The 26,487-nt window shown below is 44.0% G+C and overlaps 1 protein-coding gene across 2 annotated transcripts in view; it reads right to left on the bottom strand.

The window, feature by feature from the left end:
• Nucleotides 1–25,985, bottom strand: part of LOC144146861 (uncharacterized) — a 30,567-nt gene extending 4,582 nt beyond the window's left edge. Inside the window, exons 1-5 of one of the 2 annotated variants that reach the window (XM_077678820.1) lie at nt 25,785–25,985; nt 12,450–12,603; nt 11,142–11,299; nt 10,700–10,773; nt 8,065–8,148 (exon numbers count right to left, since the gene is read on the bottom strand). In XM_077678820.1, coding sequence (XP_077534946.1) covers nt 8,065–8,148; nt 10,700–10,773; nt 11,142–11,299; nt 12,450–12,572 — 439 coding nt within the window. In that variant the 5' untranslated portion in view covers nt 12,573–12,603; nt 25,785–25,985. Of the gene's footprint in view, nt 1–8,064; nt 8,149–10,699; nt 10,774–11,141; nt 11,300–12,449; nt 12,717–25,784 lie in introns of those variants that run through there. The other variant, XM_077678819.1, reaches the window with a different exon arrangement.
• Between the last annotated feature and the right edge of the window lie 502 nt (nt 25,986–26,487).

Genomic DNA, 26,487 nt, shown 5'->3' on the forward strand with positions numbered 1-26,487 from the left:
AAAATCAAGCCCACCGGAAGTAACCTGCTTTACGATGTCGGGTAGTATTTTTCACATTTAGCGGGGTGTCTCGATCAGTCAGCAATTATATTTGGGCTATTAGTTCGTCGCTAAAAATGCCGCAACTAGATCCCTCTCGCGGGTACCCGCCAGTGCCTCGTTTATACTTCAAATATTAACACAGTACTACGTGAGTTAGGTAAATATTACAATTACGTTTTAAATCTAATCAGCGGAAACATGGCAGCCGCTACTCTACTGTAGTGAAAACATTATGCTTTATGTTTTGGACAAGTAACGGCATTGCGCGTTTTTAAAACCTCGGTGCATGATAGCTGGAACACCCGCTATAGGGCTTAAATTACCTTTCAAACTCTGTGACCCGCAGCAACGTCCACAATAGGAATTCCGCCGCAGTGGCGTAGTGGTTAAGGCGTTGTGCTGAGAATCACAAGCACGCGGGTTGCATCAGAGCCACTGTGCACCTACTTTTAAGACCGAAGCGAAAAGCGAAAACGCCCGTGTGTCAATATGTCAGCGCATGTAAATACGCCAATGTTGTCAAGATTTACCCACAGCCCTTCAGTCAGATTTCCTCATCATGCAATGGTGGCTTCGGTTCATTAAAACAAAATTTCAATTTGAAATATCTTTGTGACTTATGTACCAGTCTGAACTATGATATAACAGCGCTGCTACAAAATGTCGCTTTCCCGGCATGCAATGAATGCGGCTTGCGTGGGTTGCAGGCTCGCAATATGCTGGCGCTTCGGTGCGTAGATAGACTATGGTCTGCGCTTCTCAACAGCTATATCAAACCGGATCTGGGCCTAATGCTTGTGAAGATGTAATTTGAAATAAACACATAAGGCTACAAAAAAGAGACGAAGAAAATTAACAAGAGAAATTACAATGTATGTTGGTGGCACATACATAAACGCCTTTTCGTTTCTTTTCCAGGTGATATCCTTTTATCTTAAAGCTGATACATAACTGGTCAAGTGGGGTCATTTGAGCAACATTTAGGTAAAGCTGCATAAAAGCATTAGGAGGCGGAGGAACAGTCTAGAAATCAGCGGGCAACACTAGCGACACACGCTCCTCCGGCACCGGACAGAGTAGAAAGAGCGCAATTCATGATAGAGCCAGTCATTTATATGCAAACTCATGCCCTATAAATTGCAAACTATGCCAGCGCGTGAGTTGGTATGGGATTCGATTGCAAGTCAACCATGTTAATAAAATTTGACAGCTGCAATATGTCGCTCCAACCCCGCTTTGACGATGGCGTGCCAACACCCCGCGAGCACAATTATATCTATTAAGCGGAAGATGGGAGTTTTTTCTTAAGTGGACATTATTCAGTAGCTTGCTTTCCATTGGCTTCATCCGATCCTCCCCACTTCAGAGATACTTCCCCCATGCCCAAGCGATATCTCTTTTAATTTTAACCCAATGTATGACTAGCCATGACTATCTCATGATAGGGTCAATTATTTGGCTGCACGCGTCACCGCGACCTCTCGTGTGACACCTTATTTGTGTATCTGTGACATTTCGACGTCGGCAGTTTGTTCACGAGGTTTAACCTCTCTAACTATATTGATCAGCAAAATGCATAGTTCGCTCTATGTAATTTTCAGGATCCAGACTTTACATTTCATAGTTCACACACCGTAGCGGCATCACCTGATGTGTTAACCCTCTTTAGAACTCAATATAACAATATCATGATGATAAGCATAGTTCTCTTTAGTACTTGTCCCGCGGGATTCGCCTTATTCAGGCTTTCAATTTGATGCACAACACGTACTATCGCATCCATTTGGATTTTTCTTTAAATTTTACCCAATTCGTTACTGACCGTCATATTGTCGTCATGGTAAGCGGGATTCATTTTTTCAAATATTTCCCACGTGATTCCGCTCATCCAGACCTTTAATTGGATACACTACACGCTCTATCGGTATGATGTTATATTTGTGAATTTTAATCAACTTTATATTACACCATGACGATCTCACAACAATAAGTCAGATGCAATTATTATTCGTCTTAAGCAATTGCCCTCATCGGGTCATGTATTTGGTAGCCCACATCATTAGGCGGCATCTATTTGAATTTTTGAATTTAACGGAATCTACGACTCACCATGACGATGTCACGATGATAAGCCGGTTGCTTTTTTATATTTTGTCCACGTAATCCCCTCGTCGGAAATTTTAATTTGATACCCCAAACGTCCTCATGGCTTAGCATTGAATTTTAAGCCTATAAATGACTCACTATGTCTATCTGAAGATTTTAAACAGGATGCGGTCTTTTATTTGTTCAACGTGTTTCCCCCCATCGCAAGCTCTATTTTGATACCACACACGCCCTTGTGGGAAAACTTTCAATTTTCACATAATGTATGGCTCACCATGACTAACGATCAGCCGCATAAGCGTTTTTGTTATTCATATGCCTTATCGAAAGCGTTAGTGTGATACTCCACAAGCACTATTGCCACCAATTTCAATTTTAACCCAATATATGAATCGTCTTGACCATCTGAGGGTGTAGACATTACGCATTTTTATACCATGTGATTCTCAAATGGATGACCTTAATTTCATATCTTACATGCCCTAGCGGCTTTGCTTACAATTTTACCCCATTCTATGACTCGCCATGGCGGTCCCACGATACAGAGAAAGATGCATTTTACTTGTCCCACGTGGTTCCCCTTTGCGCTAGGGGCACCACGTTGACTTTTAGCCTATTCTTTAACGTCCCAGAACTGACAATGCGGCCATTATTTCGGCTAAACAGGCATTACGAATACCTCTCCTTTGAAATGTCATTTTCGAGTCAGAGACCATTTTAGTGCCCGTAGTGTGCTCCTGAAGAACTCCTAAAGAATACTGATCAGCAGTATGCCGATTATATATTCAACGTGATTCTGCGAACGCAGGTATTTAATTTGTCAAAAACACAGTCGAACCACATAAATCGAAGGGTTAACTGAAGTTAACTCATGACTTTTTTGTAATGGGGTCATTAGCTGGAATAAACAGACGCCTTCAGAACCTGTCATGTGATCTGTCTTTTGCTGGTATGTGAGAATGCCGACGTGCTTGTTTTCTGTACACCCGCAAAAAAGCGCCTCTAACACGGGTCAGATCATTTATCGGAAATTGACAGTTTCAATTTTATGGCGCGAGTACGAAAATCGGGCACTACGGGCATTCCAGAAACTGCAGGTGCGGGTTCCTATTGGCAGTGCTAATAAAGGTGACGGCAAACCGCAACTGGTTTGTCTGTCGGGAATTATCGTCGAGTTCTGCAAATCGACATAGAAAGAAATCATAAAAATGTATGGCCGTATGCTAAGAAAAAACGGTCATCATAAGAAAATTCACCATGTCACATAACTCCCAAGTACGCAATATAGTAAGTTGCAAAAAATAGCGTTTTGTTTCTGCACAGGATTTTTTTGTCTTCGTTTGGGCAACACCCGTGTCAGCGAAATTTTCAAAAAATCTATGTTTCTAAGCCACGTTGGTAATATACCTTTAATAGTTATTTTGGACGTACTTTTTAATACACGCACATTTTTATAAAATTAGTCAATACGCATCCGGAGGATAAAACGGTGAACCGTCACGCTACCCTTATGTCACAATAGCACTTGATTTATAATTTTAAATGAAGGATATAAGCCGTCTTTTAATGAAAGGAAAGCGACGAACTATGACCTTGCTCACACAGGTACCATCGCTGCATGGTTTAAAATTCAGTTTCATGCAAATTACAAAAAAATAAAATCCGGACATGCCCAGTTTCTAAACGCCAGCCAGTAAAACAATGCACTCCTGTTCGCGTGAGAACAGTCCCAATTTCCCATTTTCTTCAATATTTTTCGATTGATGGCAAGCAAGTAGGTAGCAGGTTTTGGGCCAATACAGGCTAAAGAAGGGCTCCTATAATGTCAAACTCGAGCAACGGTGAGTGAAAATACTGCATTTTTTGTATTAAGATAAACACATCACCTTCACAAATATATGGCTGAAATCGATGACCAGCGAAGCTGGATATTCGCGCTTTGTGGATTCATTTCTGGCGGAGCTTTCCAAACTGGCGACAAGCAAAAAACAAAACTGCGGCTGCTTGAAAATAGCAATATTCAGCTTTTATTGGCATAAGAAATTGTGGTATTGCAGCTTTATCAAAGAACAAAAGTAAACCGAATTCTACTGAGTGTAGAGTCTGCTGCAACAGCAGAGCATTCGTCCTCATGTGACGACTGCAACAAACAGTAGCTCCGTGGACGTGTAAAATTTACGGTACAAGCCGAGGAATCGGCACCTTAACGTCTGCGGTGGGAGGCTCTGTCCTCTCTCCCGCCAGTAGAGGGAGGGAGATTAGCCCGGCCCATTGAGACCACTGCGCCCGCAATCGGTGGATTGTGAACCGGTTTCTGCGAGGCTGCCGGCGAGTCTGCGAACTCGTTCCTATTATCCACGACGCACGACATTCGGAAGGCGGATGAAAATGCTACACCTACAATACCACTGCTCTTTAAAAACGCTCTCTCATCCTTTCCGTTGCTCAGCGACGAACACGTACCTGCTGGTGTTCCTAAAGGGCTTAGAGAGGCGTCTTTATGGTAGTATTGAATTAGTGATAAATAGATGATATCGAAAAACATTCTGCAATAAATAAACGAGAGAAAAGAAGGGGGAATACAACGTTGGATAAGGGGCGTGAAACCGAACCCTCAGTGTGCGTGTCAAAGAACGGCAAGCCGGTACTCATGTAGGCGGCGCCATTGGCTGCGCTGTATCTGTACGACCCCACTACACCTTCCTGACTCGCCTTTGTTTGGTATCTCGAAAGAACTCGTTACCGCTTGTACGGTATTAGAATGGAGCACGTCCGACTGCATACATTTGAAGGAGTCCGAGCAGCATGAACGAGTATTGACGTCTTGTAAATACCCGACTGCTGGAGCACAAAGAAGGCGATGTGGCCCCCGATGACAACAGGTAAAACAACCCCTTGGGGACAGTGCGACGGTTATAATGCACACCTTCGTTGTCACGGTGTGCTAATTGGGCGCACAACGCCGAACATCATGTTCCCTATAGATACTGAGTCACTGCTCCCGCCCACGTAATTATTCATGTACGGATCCTTTACCACTTGGGCTTAAAAATGATCCGTGCACCATTGACCCTATTAAGGCTTCTCAACTAGATTCCTCCCTTTTACTTCCCCAAGTTAGTTGGGTTGGAGAACCAAATGAGCATAGGTAAACTTGAGAGCCTTTCCTTTGCCTGTTAAAAAACTATGGCGAAAGAATACGGAGAAGTACACTTGCATTTTGGGTGCGAAGGGTGTTACGGCAGCGAGACATTCAGACTGGACTTTTAACAGTTGGTTGCCTACGACGACGGAGGTAGTGTCGCCAAAAATTCCGAATAGCCACCACAAACACCTCGCACTAAAAAATGGAAGCGCTCTTAACTCATTCAGCCTAATTGATTTTGAACATAACAGTAGATCTACTGCCATTACTCTACAGCTCGTGAGCACGCCATTATCCACGCTCGCTCGAGCGAACCACAAGAGACACAAACAAATACTAAATTTCGTAGTGCAAATCCGAAAAGGCAATAAATGAAAGACACGGCTGCCTCAAAAATGGGAATTGGCAACTTGCTAAAGCCTGACACAATTTCTTACACAACATTGAATTTGCTGTCTTTGGTGATACAAATACCATAGCTCTAAGCGGTCGGAGTGAAGCTTTTGGACTCTCTATACTGTTTTTAGCTAAACAAAGCGAAGACAAAATATTCCATTTGTCATAAAGATTCCCGCACCCGGTGGATCATATTGTAGGCTCCTGGCTCTAATATAGGCATTGCACTTAAAGAGACTACACCTATATGGGCGAGCTAGTTCCCAGAACCAGCCCACAATTCTGTGCGTTTATTAGTAAAAAGTGTAACGTTAGAATTGCTACACACATTCTTTTGCAATGTCCAAATGATCAGTAATATAAAACCTATATACAAAAATTGTCACAGCTTGCACTAGTGATACAAGGCTGGAGAAGCAGCAGAGCTTGCGGGCACTCTCCCTTCGTCAGCGGCCCAGCTGTTTAAGCTCATATTTATTTCCGAACATTCCGGTGAATGTTCTCGACGACTGGCCGGCCCGGTTGGTTTGGTCCGCAAGCTTAAAAATCTCTGCCAAAGTGGACAGCGTTAGCACGCGCGAGAGCATGCGGCCAAGTACAGAGCCAACGCCCGTGCAACGAACCCAATTCCAACGCTGCGCACCCGGCATGCGGTCATAGCTCAATCATATAGACGCCGGTTTTGTGACGGGATGAACCCAGGATCGATACCGAAATCGGGAATTGTTTTTTTTTCTTTCCATTTGGCTGCACAAGTTATTTATCCCCGCCCAGTTAACCATGTAACCCTCACGCCATTGGGGTGACCCAGTGGTTAGGTTGCAGGTTTCACGAGGTAATGGTTCATGGTTCAATTACAGAGTCCTTTAAACCTCAATTTTGCTTGTGGTGCGGGCTCCCAACACCTACTCATGGGATCCTGCCTTTCAGTTACTATCCCTTAAACTGCGAGGTTTTTGGGGGCGACGGACGGATACTGCTCGTCTTAAAAGCTCCGCTGTTAAAACTCTAGGTATTGATGTTCTGTCAATACACAGCAAAATGTGTATACTGCTTTCCAAAATACACAATTATTTCATAAACCACCACACAGTGGTTCAGGAAATTGCCGGCATAAGCTCACAGCTGGTGTCTGCAGTGTAGCATTGAGAATAGGTGGCCACAACAGGAACAATGTGGGAGGAGCGGAATTAGGTTAACTCCGTGCAGCCGTGCAGCCAATATGCCTTCACGAAATTTGTGGAAACAAATTTGAGGAGATAGAAACTTAACCATGCAAAACAAACGACAACGCGAAGGTAGTCAGGAGAAATTATTTCGCGCAGTTTACGCTGTAATTATTCCAAACTTGTTCACAAAATTGTCGCCGTGTGGACTTTTTGCGGAAGTACGTGGGTTGCCTACCTCCTCAAACAAACATGAATCATTCCACCATAACGGAAGCCCATGTTCGAAACATTTTTACATAGTCAGGATAATAATACTTCATTAAATGAAGTCAATCTCTGAGATTATGTGGCATTCATTATGAAAAACGCTCGTGTACCTTTGAGCATAAAATCGTGTGTTCGTACTTGGTTGCCGCGTGTCTTATGTTTTTCGTATTTTGCTAAAGACGCTAAAAGAGTGCTTATGGATAAAAACCAGTTTCCATAACGTCGGAAATAAACGTCCTCATGTGCTTCAACATGCAACAAATTCCCGCTGAGTGAAAGGCACACGAATGAGGAAAGGCTGCTGAAAACGAGAAATAAATCTGTTAAGTTTTGGTTTCTTATTAGGCAAGCTTCAGCACCCACATAAATGATGGATACCCTGAGTACTATTATTTTCTTGCGGCATGAACTTCTAGCACGCATGTTCACCTGTAGTAATTGGTGCGTCTCCAAGCTAGAAAACAGGCTCTTTTCACACTATGATCCATATTTCGTCCATCAAGACGTTTGCGATTTAAAAATTGCTTCACCGTCCCAGATTCACAAATGACGTATGCATTTGTGTGAGATGGCTCTAGCAACGGACTTGTAATATATAGAAATTATTTAATACGATTGTAACACCCAGAATTCTGAAAATAACAATGACGGCTTAGGTATATTTTCGGGAAAAGGCAAGTGTTTTGTTTCAAGTATACTTGTGGGTTCAGGTGTTCGGGAAGTTTTGAGGCGTGAAATCTAAAATTGAAGTATTTTCTGCACTGTGCATTTCCAACTGCATTTCGATAATTAATGTTCCTATATGCCATATCGGTAATCTACCAAATGGTCATGGCTGCTGTGATCTGACTTCGAGTAAGTGTGATTGAAGGCTTCCGTATTCTCATTGTATCCACGAAGACGTAATATTATATTCCAGACACAACGTCGGTAGCTTACCTCCATCAGCGTAGCTATGTCGCAGCACCTTGCAGCTTCCGCAATCTGTGTAGACGCTGGTTACGTTGAAACTTACTTCAGGGGCTGTAAAAGAAACAAAAATATTTAAAAAGTAAGAAACACCTTTACGATAGATAAAACTTTAGAACTTGTTATGCACTAAGTTCTGGATCATAAAGAGACAATCACGGCAAGCCATACTTGTATAATTAAACTGTGCCAATCGGTGCAATACAACTATATTCTATGGCGTATGTCCAGTTAGCAATATACAGCAAAATTGTAAGGTTTTGAAAATTCTTGACCACACATCTAGCAAAATACAAACGATTAGCCAGTATCAGTAAGCAGTGACAAGGAGAAATATTATTACAAAACAATACATATCTACTCTGAATAACTATAAATCCAAAGATAGCTATTTTGTTTGAGATATGACAATTTTAGGCCGTTCTCAGCTGAAATATTTGTGCATAATTTAACCCCACAACTATATCTGTAAATTTTGGCGCAAGTGTCCTGGCTGTCGCAAAAAGCAGTCATTATTGGTCTTGAGACAGAACAGCAAGTTCCACCAAAAACAATTCGCACTTTTTTTGAACACCTTCGCAAGTCCCCCTTTTGAATACCCAAGCGTCATTCTGTTTCTTCTGAACGAAAACGTTGCTTTGGTTCGACAGGTAGCTATTAAATGTCTAAATGGCTTGGATACCCGTCAGAGGGCTTATACGAAGAGAGATATCTCGTATCCGGTTGAGATTGTTGCAGTCTACAAGACAGAGTGATAAGTGGTAAGGGAGAACAATTACCGATAATTTTTGCAAGGCTAAGTCCGCTTCATCACACAACAAACACTAAAACCACCACCCCACTACTAGTGCTGCTACTATTCCTACTACTACTACTACTACTACTACTACTACTACTACTACTACTACTGCTACTACTACTCCTATTACCACTTCTACAACTATTACTACTACTACTATTACTACTACTACTGCTGCTGCTGCTGCTACTTTGAATCGTTGAAGAGCTTCTCTACTTTCAGAGCTTCTCTACCTCAAGTTCTCCCTAATTTAACTTTTGTGAATCATAATTATATTCGCAATTTTTTCTCACTAGTGACACACGTAACACTGTAAGGTATGCTAGAAATTATTTCGCAAGCTTCTCGAGAACAACTTCTCCTCCTTCTACTGTGTTTTCCACGGTCATGCTGTCATCTTCAACAGCTTCTTCTCTCTTCGTGCAGTTTAACTTATTATTCCCATTTCTCTTTCATTTGCAGTGGGAGTGTGCACACCATGTTGCTTAACTAATATCCTGGCAAAATGCTACTTCAGCACAGCCTAGCATACAACTGTAGCAGTCCTCTACAATATTTTCTATGATGTTTGTCACGCTTCCGTTTCATTTTCTAAGTTTATCAATTCAATATTTTTCAAAAACTATCCTCTTCGGAGCTGACTTTAATATTCCTTAGTCCTCTAAGCTTTCTCACTCTTAGCGATGTTTAGGCTATATTGTCGCTAAGATTATTTTCTCCTCCACGTTCGGCAGATCCACCGACGCAAGCCATTCAACCTGTCTTACGTTTCGATATCTCTGTCTCCCGCGTTAGGTTCCATAATTTTACGCAAATGTGCAGCTTAACTTCGTATGGTAGCTTAGAAGGTTCTATCTTCTATTGCCTTCCTACAGCTTCTGCTGATGCTGTGATTACATTCGTTAGCTAGAGATTTAGTATGCAGGCGCCGACTTCATTTTGTCCAGGTAAAATTTTGAACCATGGGTCTAAAATCTGCAATTTAGATTTGTAACTTTTTATTACTTTACTTTTTTTCGTTTTAAGACAGCCTTTTTTGAGCACCTCAACATCCTTTGATATTTACTCGCCGTGTAGCCCAGCACCTGAACCCGCAATGTGCTGTCAGGTAATTGAAGAGTCGCTTCGAAGAAAGGCTCCATTTGCGCCCAATTACTGGGGCTTTCGATTTCTATTTTTATTCGTTTATTTGAGGAATACTGTGTTCAGACTCCTCCACGGGTTTCTCGTCATTTCTAAACGCAATGCATCACGTCAGGTATTCGGATGGGTAATTTTAATGCTATCTCGGGCCTCTTGCATTCATTTGCTTTTTGATATTTTCAATCACCAGCATGAACAGCGCTCTTCACCTGTTATTTTTTTATTTGATATCTCATTAGAAATTGTGTATGCCATAATTCCAGAGACTTGTATAGTCCTTACTATTTATCACAGCTTTAACTTCATCATAGCGAGTACGACATCTTGGTCATGACTCACTAATTGTTCCACATTTTTAGTACCTCTCACAGGATTAAGACGTCAACTCCGCAACTACTAACGACACAGAATATTCAATAGCACACCCGCAGCATAAAAATGCAAATTTTCAAAGCCTACTACGATTAAAAATTTCAAGCCATAGAACAACACCAATTTCATAGAGAGTAGTATTGGTATTGGTAATCATTAGTATTTACTCGGTCTAAGTGCTCTGTAGTCTTCGACATTGTGTTCGCTTTGTCAGTATTCAGGATAAGTAATTTTAATGTTGGCCTGACACATAAAGGGGATAAACATTCTGCAAAGGTCAGGTGTACTTACGTCCATCTACTACTGCATTAATAACATTCTTCGCGCTATAACCAGGAGAAGACACCAAAGTGGCAGTTGCATTCCTGAAAAGAGGGTCAATACAAGCAGATAATGAACATCATAAGGAACATTTATGAAAGCGAAAATGTATACGTGGAAAATTTGATACTCTTTATTAGTTTACACGTTCTATGAACTGTAACATGCGTTATGCTCTGTAGTGCACATGCCAGAAAGGGTAACACTAAATCCACGATTATAAATTTTACTGTCGCTCTTTAGACGGGCGCGTTGTAAGAGCATACTTGAGTTAGAAAAGGCGAGCAACTGCCCCGCTTTTTATAGAAATAACACGGGTGGTTATCGTTCTGAAATCGTATTGGCAGCACAAGATACAAAGTGAAGGGATAACCCTAAGGAGGAACCCCGCCACGTGCGTTATTATACTCACACTTTTTGCGTCCCACCCACTTCAACAGTGATGCCTCCAGAGCCGTTTTCGAAGGGGCCATTTTCGTAAACTGCGATGCACTTGGGACTGCCTCCAAAATAGGGATCATTTTCGAAGCTTCTATAGATAATGTACCAAGTGCCGCTCAGAGGAAAGCACTGTAAGAGGATAAACAAACCTTAGTAAAATTTGCCCTCTTCAACCTTTTTCTCAAAAAAGTCCGCGAACGCGAAGACAAAATTTTTCCGCAAATAACCGAGCACATTCGTTAGAAAAACACCATGTACGTTGTCACTCTTGCTTAAAAAACAAACGCCAGAGATTGACTCAACAAGTTTCTTTCCTCTTGTCTGAAATGTTGAATGTAGTTGCTTAGGTCAGCTGATGGTTAAACATTTTTTTTGGGCGCGCTACAACTCACATAAAGTCCAAAAAAACGCACTTTCTATTAAATGATGTTTACGATCTCTACAACGAGTTTATTTCATTCAGCGAACATTAGAAAAATTTGCGTGTATTCCGCCGTCCTCGCTGGCCCGCAATGAACTAAAGGCCAGTGTTTTTGGAAACTTTCTCTCCAAATTAGGTTACACTGTCCTTAGTTATTTTCCGTAAATTCATATCAAGCATACAAAATACCGTCGTAGGAACTACAATATGCTGTTTATAAAGAAACATTACCCAAACCTACTTATTCAGAAATTACGAAGTGGGAAAAATTAGTGAGTTTTTTTTTTGTATAAAAAGAACAGTAAAAAATTTCTGATGGGATAAATCTAAATAGATATTTATTACCGCTCTCTAACAACAAACAAAGCAACTATGAGGCGGAAAAATAATTTCCAGACCAATTTTTTCAAGAGCACGCACCATTTTTCAGAGACTATGCAAAAGATACAAATGTTTCTTGAAAATAGTACACAATGTACATATTAGGATGAGATTACGTCAATTCATTATGAATTCGTAGAAGTAATAATTATACTGCCTTACGTTCTACGAACAGGAAATGCAGATATTGTGTCGGCAAGTAAAAATCGCACTTTGGGAAAAAAGTTCCAGAGTAGACATTTTTTTTATATTCCAACTATGCTCCCGAGAAACCTCGTACTTCAAGTTAGTGTAATCGTACAGGATTATACGCAAAAAACGTTTAGCTACTATAAAGTTAAATTTGCAATATTGGCACGACCATAAACAGTGTGTTTAGTTAAAGACAAAAGTGAATATTTTTAGTTACACTATAATTTGTTCTGCTAATTCAGATGCGAAACACAGACATTTAAACAGCAGTGAAAAAATACTTGCGTTAGCTTCGTCTTGGTAAACTCCCATATCAGGGTTGCTTTCAGGAAAAGACTGGCCAGCGTGAAGAAGGCCAAATGTTCGGAAAAAAGCCAGGGCGGCTACGATGTGGGACGTCACGATCATCTTCGGAAGCTAAACGTCTTGCAGAATAATCCTGAGTCGCAATTCACAGCACTTTTAAACGTCCAAGTCCCTTAGAGCAACCAATCGCGCTTAGTGTTTGTGCTCTCCTTTGTAGACACGTGCGGCCTTATGGCCCAGTATTTTCAAAACGGGTAACCTAGTGTTCACTAAAAAGAAAAATATGCTCACTGAACGGCCTTTAAAATATTACGCACGTATGTTGTTTTTCTGTTCAGTCCCATCCGGTAGATTGAAGACTGTTTCAAGGCTGTGCAAAACTATGAAGACATGAACAAAAGCAAATGCTGCACTGAGAAACATGCGATATTACCCACGAAGTTTCGAAGAGCACAGGAAGCATCTATATTTATAGCGGTTCCCGTCAGTAGTCTTTCACCTTGACATCGCTTACGTGTGGCCCAAACCCATTTTTTTGCGTCTCCCCTTCATACACGTGCCTCGTTATCAGTACGTTTCATGACAGAAAAAGTTCAGTTAGCGATATTTAAAATGGAACCTTACCATTTAAATAAAAGAGAACCATTCCGCATGCCAAATTTTATCTTACTTTCTTTTTCATACGAGGAAGCACATAAATAAGTAAAAGTCGATGCGATTTTAGGAGGACCTTATTGAGCAGCTTTGGAACCTACACGTTCTTGTAGTTACTGTTTGTACATGAATCTTCCTTATGACATGATTGATGCTTGATAATTGATGCCTATCACCGTGTTTTTGACTGGTTATAGAACTAGAATTACTTATAAATTGACACTTCAGATTAATTACACGTGTTGATATTACCATGTGGCCTCCCATTTTCGTCACGAAGGGCAGTGATAATTGTGGGTGTTCATGATTGGGATTTCTGGGCCGCTAACATGTTTCTAAATGCCGCTCTTATTGTCAACGGCAAATCCTCTATTGTGTGCGTGTGTAGGAGATCTTGATCGGTATATTGACAACAGAGAAAATGGGCACGATAACTTGGCCAAGAGCTCCGGTCAGCAGTTGTTACTGTATTCGGCCAGTCGCCTTGACTGGGTGTATTTTAATCGTTCTTGAATGCGTCAACGTTAGAAGAAAATGTAATGGGTGAATTGGCCGGCAGCTAAAGACGATAGTTATTATTCAGTGGCCATTTCAGTGGGCTCCCCTTGTTTTCTTTGGCTCAGGGTTTTGTCTTATCTCTGTTTCTTTCAACTCTAGGTGTTCACCAGCATGCCTGCATTAACATATTTGTTCCCCGAGAAGGCACGCCTTTAGCCTACGCTGACCCTCACACTAAAAATAACAATAAAGGTGTACCTAACTGCCTATCAAGCCACGTAAATCATGTTCTACTATAGGTTGAATTGATCAGTTTATGCGTTTCGGAGTAAAAAAACGTTAAGCCTAAATACTGGCCGTGCCATACGCAATCAAGCTACGTCTCGCAACCCCTTCAAACTCTTTCATGACGATTATCCGAACAGTTATTCCCCGCTACACCATCGATGCCTCTTTCACAAGTTGTCCAGTGTGCTGAAAGTGGCAGTAGCGCCAGTATCAGATGATTGTGGAGAATCAAAAACTCCGCGAATGCGTGTAATGATGCCCGAAAGCCGCCGCCACCGCAACCACCAAGAATGTAGCCGCAGCCGCTACCTTCTCAAATTCCACCTCAACCACTAGCGGCGGCTCCCTCCCGGTTGAAACCAACTTGCAACATTAGAACGCCGGCGTGGGCACACATTTCTATAGATTTGAAGCCATTCTGAGCGAAATCATCGCGTCGGCGGTCCTCGCTGACCGGCTGGTCCGAATTCTCCTGGCAGAAGAATATTGAGAGATCTTAGTCTGGCAGGATGACATATCTGTCTCGCTCCCTTCACCGGTTTATTTCCCGCCTAATTGAGCGTCCATCCCCGGTTGCAGGTTTAGGCGTACGTGGGTTGGGGGCGGAGGTGGGGGACATGCGCGCACAAGAGGGCTTGATGCCGCTACTGAGGATATACCCGTTGTGGTGGTGGGAGGTATAAACGTGGGAGGCTCCTGGCTGAATGCGCCCTGTCTGCTGTCCTCCGCAATGTCTTACTTTGGGTGCGCCTTGGTGTGTGCGCAGACACTAAGGTGCCTACCACTCGGCAGCAAAAGTAAGACCCACGTGCGTGTCCGCTAGAATAAAGATCGAGGCCTTACAGGTGTTAGCTGGCTATGGGAAGGACGCATGTCGTTCGATTGCCGGATGAGCGCAAACCGAAGAAGCGTCCGCCCGAACACAAACGTGAAATGGAACCAAAAAAACGTAAACATGCTGCCGCCTCCATTGCCGTTTCAAGTTCCAGCTAATCAAGTAGCTGTGAATTTCTTCCGGATAAGCAGCTATCGGACGACTTGGAACCCTGACGTGGCCCATTATTATTTCTTCAGATCAAAGGGCGCTCACTGCGAGATTTTCGACAGTGTCTTTCACTTCGACGCACCCGCTCATGACCACTTGCCGGTTTGTGCGAGGACGGGTTGCGAGTCGAGGAAGTTGGATGGAGCGGGCATGGCGCAGCTAAATGTTTTATGCCCTTACTGATATCATATGCGTCGCCGTGGCGTGACGATCAAATGTAGCCCTCAAATAGCCCACTGCTTCCGGTCCGGTGTCATCAGTGGTACAGTGGATTGGGTTGGTGTTTTACACAAACAGTAAGATTGCTACCACGTGGAGGATAAAGAGACACCTCTACGCTTATCAGCTAGGATAAATCTCGGGTCTTTTCAAATTTTATTCAGGTAAATGGGTAGGCAAACAAACGTGTCTTGTATTGCGCACTTGGTGGAGGGCGCAAAGCTTCGCAGGTGATTCCTCTTAACTGAGTGGAAGGGCACTAGTTTTTATATTTTATTTCAGCCTCAATAGTAGCGGGAAATATAATGCCGGTGTGACTGGCTCTCTAATAGTAATCGTATTCAAAGGCTCTATACATAAAGCCCCAGAGAATTTTACTTCAATCATACTGAAAGCCGTTTCTTAAAGAGGCACTTTAAATAAATGTTTGCCGAAATTACATCGCTGAATTATGCGTCCTAATGCGTTCATACATGCTAGGCTTTAACAAAACAGACATCGTTGTGTTAGTAGACCGGGCTTGCAAATTTCGGTACCACCATGCGGACAACATCAGGAAATTTTCTGTGACTGTCTGGTGCGCGTTGGCATTTCTCTAGGTGTTATCACACTCCCGAAGGCATGCTGTCAGCGGTCACGTGGTAGGGCCAACCAAACACGGTGTCTTTCTATTAATGTCAGGAGGTTGTAAGGTAAGCACGTTTGATTCTGCCGACATAATGTATTCGGGGAAAGAAGATTAAAATGTTCAGCCTCGCACGCTGCTAGTCCTCAGCCAGCAATCGCACCATAATAGGCATAACACTCCAGCTTTGCTAGCGTAGGAGTAGAAATGTGTGACAGCTAAAAGGAGTCCATATGACTTAATTACGGATATTGCGAGAAACGTTTTTTAGCAATAAAAGATATCAACGAGAAAAAATGGAACGTGGTGATAGTAGCTAAAGGGCATAAATAACCCATGGGCAAAAAATGTGGTAAGTCCATGTGTGTACCTCCACGGAGGTACCCTCGAACCCGCCGCGGTGGCTCAATGGCTATGGCCTAGCAGTGCTGCGCACGAGGTCGCGGGGTCGATTACCTGCCTCGGCGGCCGCTTTTCTGACGGAGGCGAAAAGCAAAAACGCCTGTGTGTACGAGATTTTGGCGCGCGTTAAAAATCCCCAGGTGGTCAAAATTAATCCGGAGCCCTCCACTACGGCGCGCCTCACCTCATCGCCTGCGTTGCTTCGGCGTGTTAAACCCTACAACCAATCAAGTATCTTTGAATTAGCAGTGACAACTCTGTAGAAGTGGCAATGTGGCTTTGCCACTTGGGGGGGGGGGGGGTGGCGGCTTTGGGGAAGTTTACTGCAGCACAAGCGCTATTTAAGAAATTACACTTTATCAGCCATAGATTCTGTAAACCTGCTAGTAAATACTGACGTATGGCACACGTGGGGTGGGCCGCCATCTAGCAAACATGACTATCTGGCAAGGACGCAGGGTTGGTGTAGTGGCGCAGTGGTCTGGAGCGTCACGCCTGTTCACTCAGCGTATCGGGTTCGAGTGTCGGTGGGGTTTGTCTTAAGCTACACTGGTTCCGGTTGAGCAGTTTCGTGCGGCTTCTGGAGAGCCATGCTGCGCATGCGGATGGAGCACTTACGTCACACTGCGCGCAGAACGTTGCTCGCTGCCCAGCGTCTCTTGCACACCCCACGCGCCCAGCGTCTTCGCCGAGCACCGTTCCCCACGCTGCGGCACGGTAAACTTGACGATCATGCGAAGGGTGGCCGGGTGTGGAACCAAGAGCTCATGCGTCGCAGCAACACCGGCGTGCGCCTGTTGAACCAGCGTATCGCTGGGGCGTGGTGACGCTGGGCCGGAGCCGTGTGTGTTATTGAAGCAGCAATAATCATGATAATCATGCTAATCCTTGAAAACCAGGAAAGCTAAGAATAACAAGCTCAACCTTAGCTCATGCTACGTGTATCCTGGCATAGCCGAGGTAAGTCACCGCTAATTTTTTTAAGGTATAAGGTGGGACCTTCACATTAGGAAAGGAAGGTTTTATCGATTACGGAAAGATGTGGTTTACGAATTGGAGTGATCGTTTTATTACGGCCTTTCTGTACTACGGAATGTGCGTTCTTAAAATTTTCTTCGTTTACTAAATTACGGAAATGTGCCCGGCAACATTTTACCTGCTGCTTTCTCCATGAAATCGGCGATTTTTTTTTACAGTGTAGGTGTGTATACGCGGTGAGTACATAGCCTAAGTAGTTGCTATAAAAAGCAAGCTACGCTCCCTGTTAAATCGTTTCGTTCCTGTTTGCAGGCAATATAGAGCTGTTTAGGCGAGATTTATGTTCTTAAATCATATTTCTGTTCGTTTACATCATGTGATTTTAGCTATGGTTCCTACTCGGTCATGTCAGCGGTAAGGGCCAACTTCCCGTCAAGCTACACCTGTGCAGTAATAAAAGTTTGTCCTTGTAGTTCTATGAATGAGGAAGTAAACTAATTTGAAGTTCATTTTGAAGACATGGAAGGACGCTACTTGGATCTAAGCGGAGCATTATAGCAACATGTCTCTGGTAATGCGGTCTAAAATGCTCGCACTTTTGCGGGACTGCCGCACATTTTTAAAATGCAATGTTTTAAATAGAACCACTTCATTGTAACGAGGCCTTACTCTGATGGAAGCTTGCGTATTATGTGAGCGTGTGTTCGCTGTTTCAATATCCGCTGTGTAAAAATGTTGTCCCTGGACATAAATTGTTAACGCCCCATAGTGCCATAACCTATAATCCAGGACTACGAAGTAGCTGGTGCGCAGCTAGCTGCGGGGTCGTCATGGCTGCTTCTGCATATTGTAACTAGACCATTAGATCTGTCATTGCTTGTCGAATTTTCTCTTCTGTCGTGTAACATCTTTGGACAAGTGCTGGGTACATCACCATCCCGGCCCTCTAGCATCGCCCTTCAGGGCTTTCGAAGTGTGCTCTCGAAGGTGCTTGAAACGCGTCGGTTCGTCCCAACGCCGGTGTTACACAGACGCGGTCATGTACCCAGCCCCGTGTCCCCACAGGATGACCTGCCGAGACCCGCTGTCACGTCACCCACCGTGTTCAGACCAGACCATGATGCTTCTTCATCCCTATCCACTATTACAGCGCATCCAAGGGCCTTCGGCGATTTTTAGGTGCACTCGCAAGCGTTGCTGTTCTGGGACCGTTGTACATCTATCTATTCATCTTCAACCGCGGCAGTCGAGACTCCTCAACAGAACCAGTCTATTTAAAACGAATTCCGCCCGTACGGTGGCCTTTGACGGGGGAAGTGTCACAGGAAAAAATGACCAGCGCCCCAATGCACCATGGTCTACCATCAACAACGACGAAGAAGTAAGGGCCCGTACCTTAAGCCGGCATTCTCATGGCCGCGTGGACATACTCTAAATAGGAAGACACTTCTGTCATCGCTCGCCACGTCGCCGCGGAAAAATAACTACACATTCAAGACTACTGCCTTAAAGGTACACTGAAGTGATTTGTAAACTTGGCGAGATTACGAGCGCAAATTGTAGTCCGGAGTCTCTAGGCCCTTTTTCGACTACTCTGAGCGCGTTTACGCGAATTTATCTAGTAGAAAAATCAGTTCAAAAATGTTGTCCTCCCCTCTGCACCCTCGCCCATTTTCTGTGGCGTTTTCGTGTGACGTCGGGAGGAGATGAGCTGGCAATTGGCTGCGCTACTGCACGGCTCCCCAGCCTTCAGACAGAGTATGTCGGCCCAGCGCTTCGTCCACCGGTCGCCGACGGGTCGTCGCAATTTGTTCGCTCAGTTGAAACGAAGCCAGGACATGTTTGTGAATGGAAGAATGCGCCTTTCTTTACTTCGTTAGTTTGTACACTCTATCTATCTCCAAGTCAAGGTGGATTCATACAAGCGCTGCACAAGCGCACATGAGACGCTTCGCGAACTTGTACGCCTGTAAGAAAATATAAGGCCTCTTGAAGGCGGGAGAAGAGTCTGCGAATTCAATATAGGTACTAAGAAAACAAAATCAACTGACACTTTTACGTACAGCGTAAAACTAGGGTGCGGGAAGCACTTTCTTCTGCTGGGCGAACAAGCACAGCGGACAGCAGAACGACTACGCATCTGCGAACGCTTTTCCGTCTAAGAAATGCCATTGCTAGACGTGAGATATTGTGGAAATTTGGGGAACGCTTAGTGCACGAGCGCAATGCTACAAATAGTCACCTAAGCTGCTTGAAATGTTAAATATCAATAAAAGGGTAAACTGGTTATACAATATACCTTATATTTCCAAGGGAGGTAGCGCTCACCCGTGGCCAAGTGGTCTGGAGAGCTAGGTATGTCATTGCAAGTGTTTTGCAAGTCACGAGTTCGAATCCCCGCGGGTACATTGTTTTTCTTATTAAGTTAACTTTTTTGTTTTCCGTCGATGTTTTCTGTGCTGAATTCACCTTTTTTGGTCCGCCACGTTCATTGCTCTACGAACTAGTTCACAGAAAGCGCGCAGGTTGACACTGTCGCGCTAGCGAGTTCTAGTTGGCGTGCTGTTGCCATAAGCCTTAACTGCTTGCGGGCAGTGGGCGCAGGCCAGAATCAACAGACCCTTGGCCTGGTGCGAACACGCTTTTTACGATACTGGCATGAGTGAGGCAAGCTCCAAATATGGGGGAAAAGCGCATGCAATATGAGCCTCTGCGGGGACGCGAAGGGCGTTCATCCACTGCGTAGGCCTCGGCTAGGGATTTCTACGATTCCAAGCCGTCCTGGGAGGCTTCCCGTATGCATTTTAGAGCCGACAACATTGCAGAAGCGCGGCTGGATGATTACTGAGGTATTGAGAGTGCCCATCCGAAGATGCAGTCGGATGTCAAGCACGTTGTTTTACAGAACCGAAACCGAAACTTCTTTGGTTGCTAACCTTGGACATCTTCCAATCGCGGTGCGTCTCGTCCCGTCGTCACTGCCTTTAGTTCGTGCGGCCGCCGCAAACCGCGCATGGTAGTTTTTCTTCTTTTGCGCTTTGTAAAACAATCACCGACTTGTCAACCGGATAAACGACGAAAAGTGTGCTAATTTGAGCCAGTCTATGCAGTGCAAGCAAAAATGGGAGCTTGACAAACTCATTTCAATGTCCCTTTAACACTACATTTAGGTTATTTAGAAGCTGAGAGTTCCTTTGAGTGAATGAATGTATTGGCCGCAGACACGACCTAATGCTGATAGTAGCCACGGGATTACAATGTCGGACCGCTGAGTTCCTTTTTCTTATTTAATAACGACCTCAGAAAACTTAGCTGGTGGTGCGGTAAGAATAAGCTAGTAAGTGATGCTTCTAAATAGCAGTTCATATTATTTAGCTACAGTAAGCTCAGGCACGATGATGTTACCACACTCAATAACTGCCACCCCACATTCCCAAGTGATGAATCCTTGTTTGTGGTCTACAACTGGACGGTTAACTTAAATTTACCGCCCACATTCCACATTCGCCCTGCCCATACTAGAAACGTTGTGTTAAAAGCCCATCAATATTTCAGCTTATCAACGCTCATTTCCCTGTACATTGCATTTGTTAATAGTCACATCAACTACGGTATCGTGTCTTGGGGCCTTACTTATTAACCGCACCTGACCCCTTCAGCACATTCAAAACCAAGTGGTATGACTGATGACATCTAGCCAGTACAACGCGCATGTGGCGCCACGTTTTCGGAACCTAAACCTTTTCACAGTCGACAAACTCCTTCTCTATAACGTGGGAAAACTTGCCTACCATTTAACAAAAGTCCGGAATACTTATACATAATCAATAGAAAGCGACTTACCAATCCTAACAAAACACAGTTCTCACTTCACGGTTCTTCTTCCGAGAGTGCGCACGAACTATGAAAAACAATGGGTGAACTTCCCACCTATGAAAAACTGGATTAGTCTCTCCCTAGAACTTAAAGATCTGTCAACTCTTTCCTCATTTGACCACTCACTCAGGATATTTTTATCTCGCTAATTCTTGTGCGCTCTATTTTGTTGTGTTTACAGAGAAAATTTATTATTACACTTATGTTCCCATTGTTCAATATAGTAATCTGTTGCACTGTAGAATTAGGCACTGTGTCTGAAAATATTTCGGTAAAAGAAACGTAACCTTGTTTGTCGTATTTTTCACATTTGCCACTTCACGCGCGACCGCATTTCCTATGCCTTTTTATGTCAGTTCTCGCGTTCACTAAGAAGAGGTCCCACTACAGTGTTTACTTTGGGAAATCTTTCTGCTTATTGTGTTGTAGGACCTTCACCAGGATCCAATTAACGTCGTTTAAATTCAATTCAATTCAACGAATAATAGGCAAAGCCCCCACTAATCCCTAATGTTTTTGTTCTCCGGGAGAAGCATATCATGCGCAGAAATGTTTTGTTTTTAGATGTAGTTTTTCAGCACTTCCAAGGACTGAAATGTAAACAGAGTGTGTTTCTGAAAACATAGCGCTGCTTTTCAAGGTCCTTCAGTTAAATATTTTTTCAAGCGAATGCTTTATTTTTTCGAGACTTTTTATCTTTGGTTTATAGAGAATGTTCAATGTCATTTGGATGAGCAAGAACACAAGTGGCCTTGTATGGAGCACATGATGGCACATGGGAAGTTATGCGAGTGCTCAGAGCCAAGCTTTAAACACCAAAATGTACAAACGTGAAAATTTTTCACGACCTGAGACATCTTACCTCGTTTCTAACTCAGGCAAACCCGCCCCGCTGATTGACACCTGAACGACCACTGTTTGTCTTTTAAACGCTGTTAAAGCGAAGTGTTAGTGTAAAGAGAAAAAGAAAAACTCGTCCAGTGGCCGGAATCGAACCTGGGTCTCTCGCGTTATGAATCCGGTGTCTATACGATTGCTCCATTTCGACATGGCAGAAGTGAATGGCAAGCAGCAGGTACCGATTCGTGCCGTACACTCCAAATATACACGTTAGGAATGCGGAGAGCATACCCTAGAGTTGATGTGGGTATTCTAGAAACGTAGTGCGTACCTCCAGAGTAACACGTACCCACAGTGCCGAATCGGCCACCAAAGAACTCATCACGAGAAAGCTTCCCGTTTACCATCGCGGTGGTGAGATGCACGGGTGCACGTTCCTCTGCCTATCGGAAATTTATTCTCTGTAAAATAACTTTTATAGGCCTATAGCTTTATCCGTCTTCCGGTTGTATGTAGTGAACGACGGAAGTACGCGTCTTCTTTTTTCTGCTGTCTTTGCTTGGTACCAGCAGCGTTTTCCGGGATAAACGTTTTAGCAGACATACATTTTCCGAAATGAGGCAAATAATAACGCAATCCTTGCAGTGGCGAATATTGAATGGAAGTGACCAGATGACCAAAACATAGAAATATGATTTCGAGTGGAACAGTTACACCGGACGAGACAGCATTGTTAGCCGAAAAGAAAACACAAAAGAAAAGCATTCGTCGCATAACTTATTGTCGAAAGCCAAAGCTCGTCACCGGTCTTTCAAAGCACGAGGCCTAATCGCTCTTCGAAGCAGCTGTCGTCCCAATAAAGATACCTGTCTTTGGGCGAATCATCGAATCATCGAATCATCGAATCTTGTGACATAATACTTGAGAAGAATAATTGAGGCGTGGGGTCAACTGGTTGATAGTTGTCAATGACGTCCAGTCACCCAAAATCCATACAACAGGGCATGCCAACCCATGTACGCACCAACGCATGCATGCAAAGCGAAATAAAGAAAATACGGCGCAGGGACAAATGAAGGAAAGTCAGTATGAAAGAACGCATAGCTTTTACTCTGTATTGTAATGAAATCTTTCTGTATCATTTATGCGTCTTTTAGAGGCCAGATTTTCTCGCACGCGTTATAATTTAGTCAGAAATTTGACTTCTAATCTTAGGTATTTCTTCCTTTTCTGGTGTTTTACAAACCTGAATGTTACACGATGGTGTAGGCTACGTGGCTCAAACACCTCTCAATAGGTGCTGGTCCTGGTCGCAGACCAAAGTCGTTATTTCTTGCAAATGTTGCTGATCAAAATATACTAATCATATATGGTATTTTGTTCATAACATGCCTCCAGGCACCGAAGTATGCTCAGTTGGTTTGACACCAATACACTCGAAATAATTACATATAAATGTTTACTGCTACAGTGTATTGGCGTCTGTTCCTCTCTTCTCGCTTCTTTACCTTGTGGGGGGGGGCGCTAAGTACCTGAATAAGGGCGCTGACACAAGTCACAAATTCTCTGCAATCAGAGATTTGCGCGCCTGGTGTGCAACTTTTCTAGTGCCTAAAGATGGGACCGTTTTGCACCACTCCGTATTCTATAAATGTACGTTATCAATTCACCCTTTTGTGACGCCATCATACTAGCACCTCAAAGATCGTGGTTTTGGTAAATTACGTAAGCGGGTATGTGTGTCTAAGAAACCAACAGCAGTGATAGCTTTTGTTCCACTGCTGCCAGCCTGCGGAAACCGCGTATGCTAGCACACGCTACTCCTGCCCGGTAGTTCGGCGTTATAATGCGGTGCAAATTCAAATGGGTTATTCTTTACTTTCATTTTCGGTGGCCTTTTTCTCTATCAAAAGCAACCACAACTGAGGGTTTTTTGCAGGATTGGGATATTGAGGCGTTAACCATGTAAATTTGCAAAGTGTAGAATGAATGCATAAATGCATGAATGAATGAATGAATGAATGAATGAAGGAAGGAAAGAATGGATGAATGAATCTATAATAAGAACAGGCGCTGTTTCTAGGCCACCCACCCACTGAACGACATCCTGGTCCGCAATTCCCTGGCAGCAGCTGGCTGTGCGGTGCCTTAGCGCAATCTTTAAACTGACAACCCTCTGGCAGACTGGCTGTTTCTTACAATGGGCCCTCCTTTTCTATACCTACACTATGTAATCGCACTCCGTTGCATTTTTTAAATAAACTTTTTGAAACTTTTGGAACCAAAACATCAACGTCCTTATATCAACCACGATCGCCAAGTACAGAAACTGCCGGCTTCCAAATTTTAAATACATTTATCTCCCTGCCTAATTTGTTACGGTAGTGTTTATTTTTAATGCGGAAGCGTTATGTGTCGCATAAGTAAAAAACCCCAGCGAAACTACATAAAATACCTTGCAATATTCATCTGCTGCGCGTCAGGACCCTTCTACTTGAAGGCGCGCGACGGAGGCTTTTCCTTTGGGTATTCCGTTCAGTTATATTTGCCGCCTCGCCTGGTAGTACTAAAACACCTGCAGCTGAGGCTATGTGGTGGCATCAAAAGCACAGGAACGCGTGACGAAGCGAACAGTGGCTTACGCTGAAAGCGCAGAAGGGGCATCCACAATATTTTCGTGACTTGTCAAAGAGATTGCTTGAGGCCAACAGGAAGATTGATTTGATTGTGGGATTTAACGCGCCGACGCAACGCAGGCGATGAGGCGCGCCGTAGTGGTGGGCTCCGGATTAATTTTGACCACCTGGGGATCTTTAACGCGCGCCGAAATCTCGTACACACGGGCGTTTTTGCTTTTCGCCTCCATCAGCAACAGGAAGATGGTCGAATATTGTTTAGATTAACGTCGTAAGGTTGTGAATAATGCTTTTAAACGGGATTCGCCATATGGTTTTGTGGCTATCTGCTGCTTCACGGATTGGTTTACTTGCGCAGAAAGCATGATAAGGACAAAATATGTGGAAACTCAAAACCATGGTGTCGTGCTCGGCAGGAGCTGCAAATGATGTAGAAAGCGGCACGCTTGTGCGTGCTTGCCTACTCTACTCCAAGCAAATGTTTTATCTTCGCATAAGAGCAGTACGTGTATCATTGATGCACCGCAGTGCGATGCCATTGTACCCTTTTTTTCTTAATGCCAGATATGCGGCACAGATATTCCGATTAAGATGAGTTATCAAATAATCTCGTTGCGTACGAAACAGTCGTCTTCCGAAAAGTGGATGTGACGCGGTGATTTTTTAAGTACCGATGATCAGAGCTTGTTTGAATAATAAAAAAATGACGATTACTACAAATTATTCCGAGCGGGCAGACATCCGACTGCGGGTAACGCGCACGCAAGTGGCTGCGGAGTGGGCACGTGTACAATGGCGCAGATGTTCAGTGCGGCGCGACGCATGCTGCAAGGGTTGTGACCTTCAAAGCTTTTTGAGAATCAAGCGCGCCGGCCGGAAGCTGTAAAATTTACCAACCTGCCAGTAACCAAGGATGCAAATGTGCAGTGCGCTGGTCTCAAAAACAGCTGTCTGGACTCGAATTGAGGTGACAGTGATCTCTACCACGCACTCTGATCGTCAGAAAAAAAAAACGTTGCCACATGTACGCCTTTTCTGAACAAAACACTCAATTTTGACTCTTTTAAAACAGCAAACCAGGATGCCCAGCGAGAGCGTCTATTGAAAATCCCACTAAACAATATCGCTGGAGGTCTGCACATGCGCCCCTGCATATATGAGCATTTATATGCATACACGCAGACACACAAATATACATATAGTGTACGAACCCCCGCTGCCAACCTGCGTTTAGGACAAGCGTTTGTGCTTACGTGCGAGTGTGGAAGAAAAACGACCGCCGCGCGAACTGAGCCGTCAGAGCTGCTCTGCACTGAGCCCGTCTTCTTGAAAGGTCCCTCAGAAGAGCGCCGCTGACCGGAGCTGGGGGCAGTGAACGCCGGGCTTAACCGCGCCGCCGCCGAAACTCGCTAAGGACCACACTGCCATCAAATATTAACCCTGGCGCCGGTCTTCAACCATCACACAATAAATGTTGTGAGGGCGAATAAACCGGTGTGCTGTTGAACCAATGCTTAAGTGTAAGCTCTTTGGCGGTAGAAGCAAGCTCAGCTGCTCCAATTTATTTATAGGTATATTGTTAAGGGGCGGCAGGACGAATGACTCGAACAATGGCTGAATGCGAAGCGATGTATCTACATCATGACGTCCATCACAGCACCAAACAAAGCCAGGCACCACGCACACAACTTCGTCCTCTTCGATTTCTCTTCGTGACATGGCCCCCTCGTCGACGCGTCGACCGTCCCCGTCGAGGGTGCAGTGGGTGGTGGAGCAGGTGGAATGTAAAAAGAGAAGATCCACGACCCAAGAACAGTGATGCCCGTCAATGCAGCTGAAACGCCGAAGGACCTTGGAGGTGCGCCGGTGTACTGGGTGGGGGAGCGGCATGATCGTCAGTTGTGGTCGCGGCTGGTTACTTCTCGGCTGGTCGCGGCGGCTCATCGCCTGCGGACA

Source organism: Haemaphysalis longicornis, unplaced genomic scaffold, assembly GCF_048455015.1.
Source record: "Haemaphysalis longicornis isolate Haplotype H1 unplaced genomic scaffold, Haemaphysalis longicornis Haplotype H1 scaffold_7, whole genome shotgun sequence".
Classification (NCBI taxonomy): domain Eukaryota; kingdom Metazoa; phylum Arthropoda; class Arachnida; order Ixodida; family Ixodidae; genus Haemaphysalis; species Haemaphysalis longicornis.